The sequence below is a fragment of the Synchiropus splendidus genome, chromosome 8, assembly GCF_027744825.2.
Source record: "Synchiropus splendidus isolate RoL2022-P1 chromosome 8, RoL_Sspl_1.0, whole genome shotgun sequence".
Classification (NCBI taxonomy): Eukaryota; Metazoa; Chordata; class Actinopteri; order Syngnathiformes; family Callionymidae; genus Synchiropus; species Synchiropus splendidus.
In genome coordinates, this window is record NC_071341.1 from 17,301,554 (window position 1) to 17,318,903 (window position 17,350).

The following is a 17,350-nucleotide window of genomic DNA, read 5'->3' on the forward strand; positions in this document are numbered from 1 at the left end:
GAAACTGAGCAAACAAGCTTGACTGAAAGATTCAAAGCAACAGATTTGCCAAACTGGGAGTCAAAACTGATGATTTAAGATTGGACAAAAAACACAATTCACTCATTCACTCAGACCCCTAAGGTGAAGCACATAGCGGTGCCACTGCTGGTCCCTCAGATTTTATCCAAACTGACTCACAAAAGTGCAAAAATCATTGTGAATGTTTGAAACTAATGAGCCAACTGACCTCAACTAAGCAACACTGCTGCCGCCTCGCTCACTTATTATATTATATATTATATATTATACGTTTGTAGTGTGTCTCTCAATGATCCTGTATTGCAGCAGTGACATCACCCGCCTCCCTCTAAAACCTGTGTGAACGCAGGGGGGAAAATGGTTCTGTGTTCACGCCAACGAAGACAAATGCATCACAGGGTTCAGGTGTGTACCTTGTCTTTCATCAGGGGTTCTCCCCAGTGCTTCAGGTTTTGATACTTCAGTCTTATGACGGGATTCTCCACAGCGTAATGGGAGATTTGTAAACATGTAGCAAATGAACAGCTGCTCACAAGGTAAGCGCTCCCCCACTGTCAGTTGAGGAAGACTCCGCCGTAACATGCTCTGCTGTTGTCTTAGCCTCCCGACCCCTGCATCAACGGTGGCGCAGACATTCAAGATAAAAAGGAAATTTATTTTAAAATATATGTTCAGTATTCCTTCAATGTATTTTGAGGAACAAGAAAAACACAAAGGAGCCGATGAAAAGAAGAAAAATTTCAGTCTTAGAACAAGAACATGCTATATTTACTGCTAAAGTAGTGGTGGTGGCTAAAAGAAAAAATATGACATATTAGTTATAGGTTTCGTCTGTCAAACGGGCCATGAAAACACAGGCATCGGGCCGCAAATGGCCCCCGGGCGCACTTTGCCCATGTCTGTCCTATACTCCAATGACAGCCAATGAAGCTACCTAGAGAGCTAACTAGCCGGTGTCCTGCGGGGAGGAGGAGTTTCATATGTCATCGCTCAAACAGGCACCTGAAGTGTAATGGTTGGATTTTTCAAACCCAACTTGCTTCATTGTCTACGTCAGCTCTGTTCAGTCCAGATGTGGGACAAAGCACAGGATGAAGACACTGCTGGAGGGTGGCTGGAGCTAAATCCAGTGTTTCTGCTTCACATTGTCTCCCATGTTAAAAGTTGGTACAGCAGACGCATATTTTTTAGTCTTGCATTCTTGCATTTAGTCTCGCAAGTCTTACATTAAGGCCCAACCATCCAACGGCCAGGGATGTTTGCGTTGAGCTAAAGTTACCTCCCATCAAAGTTCAACTGCAGCCGCAGCCATATTTACTTTACCATCTTACTATTTCCAAAAAGACGAGTGGAGCTGATTGATTCTCTGCACTACTCGATTCAGGGCCGCGTGGAAGCCGCTAACTCCTCTTTTCATTTCAGCTTTGAAGAAACACATTGGACACACCTCCGCCGGGTAATGATGGCTGACTCCTGTTGGATAATACCCCAATATTCCTCCCATACGCCGGCATTAATAACCGCCATAATCACCTTCCTCTGCTTCCACACAGCTGAAGTCTGCCAGATAGCTGCTCTCTATAGAGATGATGAACACGGCGGAATAAAATGAGCGTTTGTGTTATGTAATAATAACCGAGAGGTCTTAGATAAAGCCAAGCGGTGGAACTTATTTTCTCACATCATTAACAACCCTGATGGAGCTGCCTGGGCACCGCAAATGTGCACAATGCTTACAATGAGTTGTTTCCACCAAGGCGGCGCATCTGAGGGAATTATCTTTCTAATCTAGAGACGACACAGAGGTCAGCCGCGACTGGGAGCTTAAGAGATATGCCTCCATCAGCCCCTACACTGCGGCCAGCTGAATACCAATGTGTCTGAGCCTGTGACCAAGCCACATCATTTTTGCAGACAACTGAAGGATGTAAGGAGCGATTAACAGCAATCCGTCAGATCAGACACCTTCTTCTATGGCTTCCTGTTCCACTAGGATACTGAACTTCACGGCCCTCTGGCAAAGGAACCTCTTACCTAGCACCAGAACAGAGTACTCCCCAGCACATCAGCAGCATAGGGGCCCCTTGACCGGGATTTTTACCCCCAATGCTGGGACCCAAATTGACCTATATCAGCAAACAAACAAGTACATCACATGAAGAAAGTCCGACACCAAAGAGTTGGGGATAATAAGAGTGACTCAATGAACTCCAGAACCTGCAGTTGAAAGGTTTGATTCAAATGGCTTGCTCTCTGACCTTGCTATGCTAGTGGGTGACTTTTGGCCTCACAGTGATGCAGTGAATATAGAACTATCGTCCAGAACGCCAGCCGAGGTCTTGCTATTTTCCAAACATTGACCAACATACAAAGGCAATGCACCGATCCGATCCTGTATCAACCCGATACTGCCACTTAAGGTGGTATTGTGCATCGGTGAAAGATTGCCGATCCTGGCAGTCCTCGCAGACTTCAATGAATGAATGGATGGATGGATGTCCGCAGCAGCTGCACGTGTGTGTGTTGAGGGAAGTGCTTCATTGAGCAATCGATTATGAGAAAGATATTTAATATCTTTTTCCCGATCCTCGTATCGACCCAAACCAGCACCACAAAGTAGGTTCGGGTATCTAACCCTAACCGATCCACTGGGCATCTTTTATGTTTTGAGCACACGTTGACGTCAGGCGACGGCGCACGTCTTAAAGAGCAATAACAAGGCGGCGGCACACAGCAGAGGCTCAGCGGCGTGGAAGTATTTTACGCTTGTCACACCGACAACGGCTGCAGCGACATGCAATTTATGCAAAGATAATAGGGGAGGGAGTGACGGCATGAAATTTAAGTCAAGCCGGCACCAAAACAAAACTCCGCAATTCCACAGTGCTGGTGTAATGCGAGTATTACGGTAATGCCAAAACGAAGCTGATTTGAATGTAAAAGGCACGGAAATATAACTTATTGTTTTTGAAAATCCAACTAATTAGTCCCGTGAAAGGCACCCAGGAAGTTAGAACTCAATTTCATGTCTCATTTCAAAGTCAAAGCCTTTTGAAAATCCTTCTTATTGAATATGGATGTGTACACATTCATAATGATATTTTGGAGATTTCCTTAAGTTGACCAATATTCCACTGGTCTAGACTCGAACTAGAGCATCTCTGGAAGCCACCCAGGAAGTTTGAAGTCAATCTCATGTGTCATTTCAAAATAAAGGCCTCTTGAAAATGATGCACATTGAATGTGGATGTCTATACATTTATAATGATATTGTAAAAAATCCCTTAGGTTGACTACTATGCCACTGATCTAGATTTGAACTACAGCATCTCTAGAAGTCACCCAGGAAGTTTGAAGTCAATCTCATGTGTCATTTCAAAATAAAGGCCTTTTGAAAATGATGCACATTGAATGTGGATGTCTATACATTATAATGATATTGTAAAAAATCCCTTAGGTTGACTACTATGCCACTGATCTAGATTTGAACTACAGCATCTCTAGAAGTCACCCAGGAAGTTGGAAGTCAACCTTGTGTGTCATTTCAAAATAAAGGCCTTTTAAAAATGATGCACATTGAATGTGGATGTCTATACATTATAATGATGTTGTAAAAAATCCCTTAAGTTGACCAATATTCCACTGGTCTAGACTCGAACTAGAGCATCTCTGGAAGCCACCCAGGAAGTTTGAAGTCAATCTCATGTGTCATTTCAAAATAAAGGCCTTTTGAAAATGATGCACATTGAATGTGGATGTCTATACATTTATAATGATGTTGTAAAAAATCCCTTAGGTTGACTACTATGCCACTGGTCTAGATTTGAACTACAGCATTACTACATTGGCAAGCAGAAAGTGTTGCCCAAAGAGTTGAGCCAAATATTCAACGGGTCCGAACCCCACTAAGACCGAACGTTTCCAGTAAGAACCGGATAGATGGTAGACAGGTGTGAGACCCCCTGACAGCTCAGCCTTCTTCTGTCTCCGACCCGGGAATTTGAATTCACAACAGTCGGCGAGTCCCAGAGTTACAGGTCCAAAACACTGTCGTGAACTCCTGAAAAGTCTAGCGGCGGTAATGTAAAGCCCTTCCGATAATAATATGATTAATTGGGGTCAAGCGTGTTTACAGTGCGTTACATCAGACAGCTTTCGGGCAGAGACATATCCCATTACTCCTGCACGCAGACCTGCATCAGATAAGAGCCTGACAGTGACACGGTCCCCACAGTAATTAGCAGCAAAGGAAGGAGCCAAGGATCAATGTGTTTTCCATTGAAAGGGATCCTGGCACACGCTGGATCAATGCAAGGAATCAGCGAGGGCCAGGAGGCGAGAGTCACAGCAGGATTTAGATGCAACACACACCCAAAAAGTGTACAGGCAATTACTCTCTCTGGATGGGATCTTTTCATGTACGTTCTCCCACCTTCATCGCTCCACCAGTCACGCAGAGAAGACGGCGCTGGAACATAAATCCCTAAAATGTCGTATTCTGTCGCTCTCAATGAGACGACAGAGAAGGTGAGCAGACGGGCTGGTTTTCCACTCAAGGCCACGGCTTAGTCTCACTTGTACCAGGATGTGAACACAGACCACTCACTGCAAGGTTCTTTATTTTTAGCTGCATTATTAAGCTGCTAAAGCTGCTGAGGTAACTGGAGTCAGTGCCGGTTCTGGTGAAAGCGCCGAGCGTTTCAATCAAACGCCACCAGCAGTGGCCCTGGTTTCATCAACACTCCGGGCCAATAGTTGCTGCCTGATGGCGACTCAGCACTTTTCAATGTGACTGACCTTCTGAGTGAGAGGTGAGGATATTGAAGCACTGAGTTGACACCATTTCACTTAACCCCGCTGTTACAGATTTTCTGTTATTCCACCTATTTATACGTGTATTTATCATTTCACTATTGGTTTATAGAATTATAATTGTGTTTTTATTATTGTTTGTTTTCATTCTGACCATTTCACATTTCTCTTGTGATATATACTACTACAACAAATAAAACCGTTACAGCTACCTCAATCACTGCTAATACTTCTTTGACTACGACCATTAGTACCACTACCGTCCCAACTACTTCCTCTATCACTGTTAGAATTAATACCACAACTAATCCCATTCAGACAACTACAATCACCACCACCACAACCAATACTTCAAGACCTTCTTCAACCACTGCTACTATGTCTTGTGGTATCATTAGTAATATTACAATTCTACAACTGTAAAGACTGCGAGTACCACTACTACCACAACTACTTTGACCTTAGTTATTTTTTACATCTGCCACCACAAGTAGTACTTCTCATACTACTTCTATTACCACCACAATTAGTACTACCTTTAAAACAAATGAAACTACGACTTGTTTCAAAGCTATTACATATTCAAATACTTCTAGTAGTAGTACGCATAGCACTACTACTGCCACTACAATTACTACTACTACTACCAACACTACTGTTCCACGACTACAACCTGTTCTGTTAGTAGTACTCATACTACTTCTACTACACCCCCCTCCAAAAAAAACAAAAACAAATAAACTCTCCTACATTTTCTACAAAAAACAGGGTCCTTGTAGTGATGCCATCTTAAACTGAACTATAACTTGATGTTTTCTCTTGTTAGTGTGATGAATTTTATCCGGAGAGTGAGAGCAAAAACAACTTTGTGTGTCTACTTGGCGACTGGTGCATACTCTTTTATCCTGGCAAACAATCCATGTGACACTAATGTTTGTGCTGCAGTCACAAATGTTCATCACCAGTCAGATTGGAAGAGAGATGTTTCCACCATCCACAGCCCACACAAGGTCAACTTCCTGACACGTCAACCCACTTGGAATACATTTTAAACATTTACCACTCGACCAGTAAAACGGCAGATAATTGGAGAGAGAGTCAAGAGCAGTGGACGTTTGATCTGCTCACCTGGTCGGCAGGTGGAGCTACAAGTCTTTGCAGCTCCTGTTTGTGTTTACAAGCCAGCACATAAACACATTTCCCCTCAGCAAGGTCAGCGGCCGACATCATTAACGATCTATTTATTATCTTAACAGCAGACTTCCGTGGAGCCGCGCCACAACCTCTCCGCTCCGCTGGAAAGGAGGAGGGACTCGAACGCTCCTCCAGGAAGAGACGGCTTTCATAAGAAGCATTATCATCCAATGTCAAAGCCACTTCAAGAGCTGCTTCTCTTCAGCTGTGACTCACTGGTGGCGAGACGCTGTGCAGAAAAATCCATGACAGCAACAGAAGAAATCTCATGGCAGCGCACTTTTATTTCCCGAGTGAATCACAAGCAGCAAAACTAACAGACGTGTTTTTGTGCAATTCTGAATTGCGGTTATGTTGCAGAGATCCAACACAATGACGGTGCAGGTTTTTCTTCCCTCCCGGCGAATACAGAGCGGAATCACGTTTTCTTGTTTGAACAAGTGGCGTCTGCATATATTAGAATAATTACGACTCATTTTTAGGGCCAATTAAATTAATTTTCTGCAAAACAATCTGCTGGGTTTGTTTTTGTTCGGTGACTTCTGTTTAATGGTGATGCGTTCACTGACTGACACGTTGTTGTTTCGAGAGCGTTCCATTGAGTTAACACTGATAAGTTCAGTCATTATCACAGTTCCATTGATTACAATTCTGTCCTTCAAGAACAAAGTTATGTTTAATGTACTGAAGTTAGTAACTGTGCTGATATTTCACTATCCACTGATCCATCCTTGTGTTTTTATAATGTGTTGTGGTCAGGAGGTCTGTTGTGGGGAATTAGTTGCAGTGCTCCTGTGTAGATAGATTGTGTTTTAACATTGCTGTTGTCCATTAAAACAAGTTGTTGTGTTTATCCACATTTGTGTTCCGAGGTCTGTTGGTGGGTTCAGCGCAGTCTGGTTGTGTATATACTAATGTGTTGATGAGGTGTCGTGAAACAGTGTCCAGTGACTTTCAGAGGCCACCAGATGCCACTGTCTGCTGCAAAATGTTTGGACTTCAACAACTCGCGCAATGAAACCTCACATCATTTCTAAACCATAAGTGCCATCTGGTGGCCTCTGAAAATTATGACACCGTTTCACCAACCCAGCCATGCTGTTTCATGATGCCTCATCATCTCAGTGTATAAAAATCTCTGCTGTTGTGCTCAGTGATGATAGTATTTCATTGTTGTGTGTTTAAAATTCCACGGTCGGTTATTTATTGGTTCACATGGTATTTCATACCATAATTCAGCGCCAATTTTTGTCATGCATTTGTTGTTGTTCAGAGAGTTGTTTTGAGTGTTGTGTTTGTGTATGATCTTGTTGTGATTACTCTCTCCTGTACATATTTATTTGTGTGAACAGATTAGTTGAGCTCAGAGAGTGTTTTGGATTCACTCTTGTTCTGTTGTGTTCGATGAATTTGACTCAATTTCCTCACAGGAAACTCAATTTCCTCACAGGATCAACTGTTGATCCTCACAGGAAACTGTTGATTCTGACTCTAATTTTCTATATCGGTCACTATCTGGTCAGGACCTCTGTATTTTCTAGATGAAAGAGTTTGTCGCAAGCTTGGTTTGTTCTTTCAACCCATCGACATTGGGAAAGTGGACTTTTGCCTCCTATACTGACAACAAAGGCAGCCTTCAGCGTCACATGTTGACGCATCAGAAGTAAAAAATGCTTCTAGGTGGGGAGTGTGGATCGCAGGAGATGTTCAGAAGTTCTCCTTACTGAATTCCACTGGATGTCAGCTGCTATATATACACGCCCTTACGTGGCTCTCCTGGTAACTGACACATTGTTATGGAAGGAGCACCATTCCAAAGCTGACCCAACCCCAACCTCTGTCTTTCTTGTAAGTGTACGAGCTGCCCAGGGCGTCAGGATATGCCGCGGTGGGCGGAGCATTCAGGCTTCAATTGAAAGCCGAATGTATCAACATGAAACACGGAGGGCTGCCTGGGAAAGTCCACTTTCCCAAGGTGAATGTATCACACCATGGGATTTAGGATGGGTTGGTTCTTTAGCCAAGAGTCTCACTTATCACAAAATTCACCAATATTTAACTGATCAAATATAACTGCCCCCTACAGGATTGGTCAGGTACTGCTTGTTTGTGTTTGATTCCCAGTGATGTTTCATTGAAATGGTTGTTCAAATCCAAAGAGTTCAGTGCAGAGAGCGTCATCTAGTGGGCTCTGAAAATAAGGACACTGTTTCATGAAGCCTCATCTGCCCATCACTAGCTTTTAACCAACTTCAAGCAGACTCTCTCCAGGTACTGACCACTGCACAACAGTATCGTTCTTTAACTCGGCATGACAGCGTGCCTGCGCTCGCCGCGACGACTCACCGATGAAGTTGAGGTAGCCTTCCCCGCCGAGTCCGTGAGTGATCAGCCGAATCATCTTGTGCAGCTGCATGCCGCGATCGATGACCGGAGTCATGGGAATGAGGCTGCTCATGTTGGTGTACATCTCCTTGTCCATCAGCCAGAAGGCCAGAGTCTTATCCCCGACCAGCGCCTGGAACGGGTCACTTTCTCTCCTTAGTAAACAGAAACCGCCTTCAAGGCTGAAGAGAGCGGCCTCACCTGGTCGTGGCTCTCAGCGTAGGCGATGCTTTTCTCCCCGTAGCGCCTGTTGACCAGCGTGTGCACGATGTTGCCCATGTTCCAGTCTTCATCCTTTAACTCCTTCAGGATCTGCGTGGTGACAGCAAGGTGTTATTGAGGCACGGAATGACAGATGCACCGCTCACCCATTCATTTGCGCTCTGACTGATGTGTGAAGTTCTCCAAGTCTCTCTTGCAAGTTTTCTCTGGGTTACACTTCCTCCTCAGATCAATCCAAGCTTTGACATGTCTATATCCACTCGGTGAGTTATGTCCACCTTTGAAAGGCCGTAATGGAGTTTTTAATAACGCGGCCGCAGCCCTTGGGTAGAGAGGGATCAGCTCCCGCCACCTGAGATGGGCAAGGTCACAGCCTCTCCTCCAAACTCTTTCCACAATAAATCCAAGCGTGGAATCAATGCTGCGCCGCTGGCCTGCCTGCGCTCGCACTTCCTGCCAAGGAATCATTTTCAGAGGTCAGGAGGAAACGGGGTCGACGGAACACCAGTCTGGAGCACATCTGCCCACACAGTGTTGATCCCGACAACTGGGCACAATCAATCAGACTTAACAAGACAACAGCGAATATCCAGCTCCGGTTTGAATAGATCTGTCTCTCTGCTGCACGTCCCCAACAGGACTGTAGGGGGCAGCAAACATTTGGTCAATCCTCTCAGGTTAGTCTGGCTGTAGGACAAACAGGGCCATCAGGACAAGTCGCTGTGCGCCGTTTTTCCATTTTAAGCCTTTTGAATAATAGCGTTTTTTTATTGTTTGGCTGTAAAAGTTCAAGCTCCTGATGATGCCATGGCACGTTCAGTGATATCTTGTTGTATTTGGTGATGAATTATGGGGTTAATTCTTCTGCTTTGTCATTAGTGATGCTACAGTGTGTCTAGTGATTAATAACTGGCTGTTGTGAGCAGTAGCACTGAGAAATAATGGCAGCCAGGTCATTAGCTTTAATCACATTTGGCACAGACAATGATGTTTGCTAATGACGTGGGGAAATGGAGTGCGAGTGAGGAGGACGAATGAGCTGAGGGTGTTGAGGTTGAAGGAGGAGAAGAAGAGAGCGCAGGCAGGGTGGAGACCACGATGTATGGTTTCCAGACTTAGATTCAGAGACAAGACAGGTCGATCAAGACAGGGTGACCTGGGGCACCTGCTGTGGTAAACAACACTGATGCCCACCGAAGCAGATATTGGGGAATTATCAAAGACAAATATATGTATTTAAAAAAAACAAAAAAACAACAACAATGCAGAATATTAAAATAGTTTTTAATATGGATATTTCTGGATCATTTTTATTATTCTTAAAAAAATATTTATTTTAATTTCATTTCATTTCATAGCAACTCAAGCCAAGATTTATATGTCATTAGATCATTGAAACAGGTGGACAGAGATATTTGATAATGCCCTGAAATAAATCAATAGACAAGCAGTAATAATCACAGCAAAATATTGAGACATGACTATTACATTTTATTTTTCACTTCCCACACCAAAAATTTCCTGCGTGCTCAGTGTGCTCTTTGGACAACAAAATGATTGTGGTAATGCAAGGACAAGTTAATAACAACAATAATAATAAATTAATAAAAAAATATGTAGCATCATTGTGACATGAATCCTGAAATCTAGAGGGAAAAATCAATAAATCATAAATTGTTCTGCTGAACAGAGACAACTAATAAGAGATTATTATTTTAATCTCTGTAATACACTTATTTAATTGAAAAAAGACTATTTAATTGAAAAAAACTGTTAGAAAAACAGAACAACGTTTGGCAGCAATCTGGGATAAAACCTGACATCAAATGCCCAAAAACAGGAATCACTGAAAAAGACATCATTCAAATAAATGATAAAAACTCTGAAAAGAGGAGCCTAATAACAGCAAAAATAATGAAGAATAGCGAGGCAACTCAAAGCAGATGCCGTCTCAGACTCCAGGTTGACAGAAGCGGCGCCTGCCAGGCCGGTGGGGGAGCGAGCGAGTCAATCTGAGTGACAGGCTGACGTCTGCTCGGTGGAAGCGGCCATGACAGCTGACTGACACGTCAGGAAACCTTTATATTACGCTACAGAGCCATAATCCGAGAGTAAATTGTGCGATCAATATGTGGGAGATGGACTGGCTGCTCTGCCTAAACACACTTCCGCCGGCGTATATCACCGAGCACGGCGCTACAGGGCCGGCGGCCTGATTCGTCAAGCCAGAGCGGACGTTCGCGACATACCATTACCCAAATATAATCTTAAAGGATATTTACCAGTGATTCAGCGCCGCTCCCTGCAGCTGTAAATTGCTATTAACGGTCTGGATTGGGTTGATTTGACACACTTAAGAGCAGGCGACGGAATCATTGCACTTAATGACCCTTTCAGCCCAAAAGTACGGTTCGCCACGGAGGCAGCGATAACAGTGATAGCTCTGCAATGGAAGTAACCGCAGTTGCAGATGGATCATATTAATGAACAAAGCTGAAGTCCGAGTCTGCGACTGGCGCCAACTTTTAGAGGAATAATGGAAAAAGAGAGAGAGACATTACTTTTTAATTATTGGTGGAGAAGAAATCCGATTTAAACTGTCCTATTTCTTCACCCTCGAATCGCTGACTCCGCGTCTGAAAATCTGCGTCTCCAGCGCGGTGAACACACTAATAATGACAATATTTGGGCTGTTTTTGTCCCGGTTTTTCCCACCAAGGACGGCAAGTGCCCGATTATCTTATCTCTAATAAGATTATCCTGTGAGACAATGAGGTCTGAGCTGTGCTCCAAGAAATGGTTGGGTCGACAAACGTGTATTCATGTGTGTGGGGAGAGTCGATGGCTCCTGATGTGAAGAGCGATGTGGCACAGAATGTGGCCAGTGACAGAGAGAGCCGACAGAAAAAAACAAGGGCACAAAGGGGGACAGGTTTAGGTTGAGGTTTTCTCTAAAAAGTCGTATTATAAAGAACAGAATTACAAGGTCAAAAAGTTTAAAAATTAGGTAACCCATAAGGGTTAAATACTTTTTAAGAGGTTCAACATGGCAAAAAAATGAAAATCGAGGTTATTAAATAAATAGCAGGAACAGATCATGAGAAAATAAACTGTGATGAGTGAAATAATTCTAAAATATAAAATGTAATGTGAGAACAAACATTGTGGTTAGCAGTACTGTGGAAAATGATGAGACAAATGAATAAAAACAAAACATTTGTTTTGAAAATAAAGATCAGTGCATTCGCGACAGAAACGTAAAGAAAGAAAATGGCCAAAAAGAAAATCTAACTTGTTTGGCATGAGACATCTTTGAGTGGATTTGTGACGTCTTGCGTTGATATTTCTCTTATAGTGATGCCTACTGTGGGAAACTGTCTTGGTCCGTGACGGAACATGACGACGTGTGGAATCCCAGGAGTTGATAAATGTATATAAATGACTGCAGTCGCCGTCACTGACCTTTTCAGAGATGGGATTTGTCCGCTGTGACGAGACAAGCCAGGCGATCCGTCAAGGTTTGAGAAGAACAACTCGTCTCACTCCAGAATTCAATCGCAGGCAGGTCGAAGGTTTTATTTCGAGAGTTTGTTTTGGAATGAGACGTCAAACAGAAGACGTCTCAGACGTTATTAAGACACGTCGAACCGAATCGGAAGACAAAGATTTTGAGGCTCAGAAACCCCGGCATGGAAAAACATCTGACGCTGCAAATCAGATTCCGATCTTTGGTTTTATATCCATATCACATTGGGCCATGTTATAGCTTCATCCCGGATTCATGTCATTGCCATGGGTGACCCTAATTTTCCACGGGTGAGAGGGTTGTCTGTCTATAAGTGGTCTACGCCACCAGCCCCTGTGGCCCTGGCATGCTGTGAATAAGCGGAAAGTGAATGAAAGAAAGAGCAACCTGATCTGGTGACCACTTTGCCCCCATTTGCTACTAAGGTGATCCTGGATGATCTACCACTCAGTAAGCTGAGGTTCCTTCCAGTACACCCTCTCTGTCACCGTCACACAAACCTCCACATCTCAAACTCGACAGGGGCAACTTCCCACCCACGCTTCACTCTCAACATTGTCGAGTAACAGAGTAACTAGGATGCTCACTTCATTGAGTCAATCCTGGAGGACTGAGGTGTTCCAACATGGGCCGACACACACCAGACACTGTCCTACACACAGAGCTTCGTGTTCTCTGATGGTCTCCAGCTGACCTCAGTTTCTTGTCCACCAGGAACAAGTCTGCTCTCACTCCTCAGAACAACAACAATCTTTCTTCTCTCTCTATAACCCCCCCCCCAAAAAAAAAAAAACACATTTCACGCTTCTTCATTTCAACATCAACTCCAACAGGTCCCGGTCTAAACACAGCTTGTGATTGGCTGTTTAGATATTTGCATTTAGCAGGTTGAGAAAAGCAGCGGAGACAAATTGCCGCATACATTGATATTATCGAGCCGAGTAATGATTTATAGGAGAAGCAATTTTTTGTTTTGCAATAGAGAAAAGTAATCTACACTGCCGTGACAGCAGGGAGGTGAGAACAGCAAGAGATATATTCTCTAAGCCTTACTCTGAATAAAAATGGTCTCGTTAGGACGGAAGAGTCGGCGGCATTTCTCATCATATTCCGTGTTTAACCCAAACACCAATAAATTAAGCAGTAATTCAGCCAAACACAGAATGCAACACCAAAAGACAACAAATAAATCCAGCTTTCTTCTCCCAGCTCCGGCTCCAATTTCACTGCTAAGTGATTGAATTTGCCAGATAAACCCGGCAGAACAGGCGGCGCTTAAGAATGGTTTCCACCCAAAAGAAGACCGGGAGCAATTAATCTGTGCCGGCGAGCGTTGGAGCCGAGCTGAGAGTGACTGGGTTGACGACTCCGCCGCCAGCAGCTCACCCGCGTCGGCCCAGGACCAGTCGAGCTTACTGGCACCGCTGACACGCCACTTCATCAGCGATAATGAGCAGCACACAAATCTAACTTTACAAGCCGCCTGTCACCAGCCGACCGCGGCGCTCGGATTAATTAGGCCGAGCCGGAAATAAAATAATAAACGGTGGAATCAGAGCAGTCAGGCCGCAGCGCCGCAGGATGATTTACGAGTCCGACACCGGAAGGTAGAACGCCGTGATAGTTAACTTTTGTTAAGCAGCCGCACGTTCGCGACACACACATTGGTGGCTAGCCAGTTTACCTCGGAGGTTGTGGGGCCTTAAGCAAGCTCATGAGCATTAAACACTTCCACTAAATGACACACCAGTCCAGGAACATTAAGGTACGATGAATCATGAACCCACAAGAGTCATAATTTATCAACGGCTACACAAAAACACATTTTGTTATTGCAGCAAGTTCACTTTATTTACTACAAGTTGAAACAAATTTGAGTATGACGCAAAATATCGTAACATTAGCCAGCAACGGAATAATTCTACTCCATCACCTCGCTTTTACTTTGAAGGTACGGCGTGCATTTCCTGCATGTCTTTGTTTCTTACTTTTCAGGCGCAACTCTCCAACGCAAATTTGTGCACCATGAAAATCCTTTCCGACCTTCATCGGCAGATCGGTGATAGTTAACTTTTGTTAAGCAGCAAACACACATTGGTGGCTAGCCAGTTTACCTCGGAGGTTGTGGGGCCTTAAGCAAGCTCATGAGCATTAAACACTTCCACTAAATGACACACCAGTCCAGGAACATTAAGGTACGATGAATCATGAACCCACAAGAGTCATAATTTATCAACGGCTACACAAAAACACATTTTGTTATTGCAGCAAGTTCACTTTATTTACTACAAGTTGAAACAAATTTGAGTATGACGCAAAATATCGTAACATGAGCCAGCAACGGAATAATTCTACTCCATCACCTCGCTTTTACTTTGAAGGTACGGCGTGTGTTTCCTGCATGTCTTTGTTTCTTACTTTTCAGGCGCAACTCTCCAACGCAAATTTGTGCACCACGAAAATCCTTTCCGACCTTCATCGGCAGATCGTCTCACGTACTCCCTTGGGCCTGTATTTTCTGACTTCTGACGTCTTTTTACCTCAGCTCCCTGTTGTTACTTCTGTGTCTTTATTTATTTTTGTACTAGAAGGTTTTGTTCGGCTTTCCTATTTTAATATTTTTGTTCTTCTGCTTTTCAGATTTGCCCAGGTTACCTCAACAACCTGCCATGAATTGTTGCTTTTCTCCGTGGCTACTGTGGACTGCTTTACCTTTTTGACTTGATTACTTGTGGATTACAAGTGAACAAACTTTGGTGCTACTTTGCAATTCAATAAACTCACATTGTACTTGAAAGTTCTGTTAAAAAATAACAGCAGCAAATAACATCTGCCATGCTCAACCAGACAATAAAAGCACAACTGCAATGAAAAAAAAAACCAAATTCTCATTGTCAGTACCAAAATTTTAAATACAAAACAAATAATATCAAATGTTGTGAAATAACAGATCGTGAGAAAAAAGGGGTCGTTCTAAAAAAGAAAGAGAAAATAGGTCGATAGGTCTTGAATAATTTATACACGGAAGAAAGCCTCATGTCTTGACCACGGCAGATAGATCATAGCTGATGGTTACAGTGAGTTTATTTTGGAGCGGCAGTGGATCTACTGGCTTCTCGTGGCTCCTACTTAAGTGCTGCGGGGACTAATCCAGCCAGAGATTCGGAATAGATGACATTCAAAACTGAAATACAGCTAGACTTTTGGCCTCATGTTGTCATGCTGTTCCATGCCTCTCCTGGTGCACTAACATCAGCAGTGACAATTCCATTCCCAAACCAGATTCACTTATCCAAACCTAGCGTCTGATCTGCTCTCCTCATTAGGATATCTTCATTTTCCACAGCCTGTTGGTCCTTCCGCGCCCTTAAATGAGTCATATCCATCAGTCACGGACAAGAGGATTCAAGAGATTTCAGCATCGGAATGTATAAATGACTTCTCTTTGTCTGCTTCTGTATTCCGTCCATCCGTCCATCTTCCTGACTGCCTGCCCTCTCTGCTCCACGTCTCCTTCTGAGCACCGCACACCTCACTGGAGCCTCCACTCCAGTCCGTTCTAAACCTCCCTAATTGACACTCTGTGAGAGGAGGCAAGTCGAGTCCTGAGTGCACTTCACTGACTGTATCAAGGCCTGTGAATGCGTTCCTGCTTGGGTATACATTAAACATGAAGAATGCAAGTCACCGCCAACTTCCCTCGGGGTGGAATAAAGTTATTGAGAAACGCAGGAAACACAAAAGCAGGACATATTTATATTACATTTCTGCAGTGTTCTAAACTAGTCGCAGCTGAAGACGCTGGCTGGGTCTCACATCACCACACTGCTGCCTTAGAGCATTACGCATTCATCAACTGGCTGGTGAGTAGAGTCATGTTAGCTTCTGACCATCAACCAGAGTTGAACTTTCGTAAATCAAGAACATCTCTCAGCACACCTCCTCCTCCACACACTTTGATAAAACCATCCTCGGATCAAATTGTGAACTCGACTTTGCTTTCAAGCTAACAACAGAAAACAAAAACGCACTGATAGCCAAGAAGAGAACTTCCGCATTTGAGAGTCAGATCACATTCATTTGCTGTGCAGAGTGAACCTGCCAGGGTTCAACACCGGCAGTGAACTCCTACTCTATCTGAGGTGAAGAGACTGCTTCAGCAGGTCAACTCAATAAGGTGGCTGGAAAACAACCCCCAAAACCTGGGTCTCATTCATGTCCAGCAGACAGCCAGGATTGTTTATCAGACCAGTAATGAGGTCATTGGTTGCAAGATCCACCGTCTTTTCCAGAAGTCAAATTTCTGTGAAAACAGCAGTCAGCGTGCGTTGACCTCCACGCCGCATGCTCCGTCTCGCACTCTGGTTTCTTGTGTTTCTCGATGGGGGGAGTGCTTGCATCGTTAATCAAGGCTGTCTCTCGCAGCGGTGGGCTTCACTCTGAGAGGCAGGGGAGGGACGAGGAGGAAGACGGAGGAGCGGAGGGAGAGAGTCCCAGCTCTGACCTTCCCTCGCTGAGGAGGATGCTCGGCGGAGTGATGCACCTCTCACATACTTAGTCACAACTTCCGCTCGTCCACTTTCCATCCTTTTTCCAGCACTTATCTGGAGGTCGCAGGGGCCCTGGCTGGAGCAAATGGGACCTCCTTCTCCCCAGTCACCTCTTACAGGCTTTCTATGGGGAAACACCACCAGAGAGACTTCGTCCCCTCAATGTGGCCCTGGACCTCCTCGTGCAGTATACCTCACTCTCCCTACTCAACTTGCTTCTCTTGAGGAGCAGCTTTGAGTCTTTCCCAGATGACAGCTATGGAGAAAAAAAAAATCGCTGACTCTGGATCTTGTTCTTTGGTAGGTGGCCACAGATGAGAGCAGGAACGTAGATTAACCACGAATACGACAGCTGCATCTTGTGTATTGCTATGTTTGCGTCACAATTCTATGTTGACTAAAAGAGAAGCGACAACTACGAGCCTTGCACCAGAGCCACACGCAAGATGAGTTACGACGTCTATAGCAGGCTATTTTAAAACGTTATTTCTGCTTTTCTGCTATGTTTAGGTAAAATATTTAACCTGCTGAAACTGGTTAGCTACGTTGCTAACACCTGTTCATGTAGCATTCTCCTCCAGAATACTCAGCAGAGTGAAATTTATTTTCAAAATCACAGCTCACTCAGGACTATGTGAAA

General features: G+C 44.0%; 1 protein-coding gene across 1 annotated transcript in view; it reads right to left on the reverse strand.

Annotated features, from left to right (window-relative positions):
* Positions 1–17,350, reverse strand: part of gbe1b (glucan (1,4-alpha-), branching enzyme 1b) — a 90,345-nt gene that overhangs the window by 21,780 nt on the left and 51,215 nt on the right. The window contains exons 11-12 of the mRNA XM_053872167.1: positions 8,614–8,724; positions 8,374–8,545 (exon numbers count right to left, since the gene is read on the reverse strand). Of these exons, the coding sequence (XP_053728142.1) occupies positions 8,374–8,545; positions 8,614–8,724 (283 nt within the window). The remainder of the gene's footprint in view (positions 1–8,373; positions 8,546–8,613; positions 8,725–17,350) is intronic.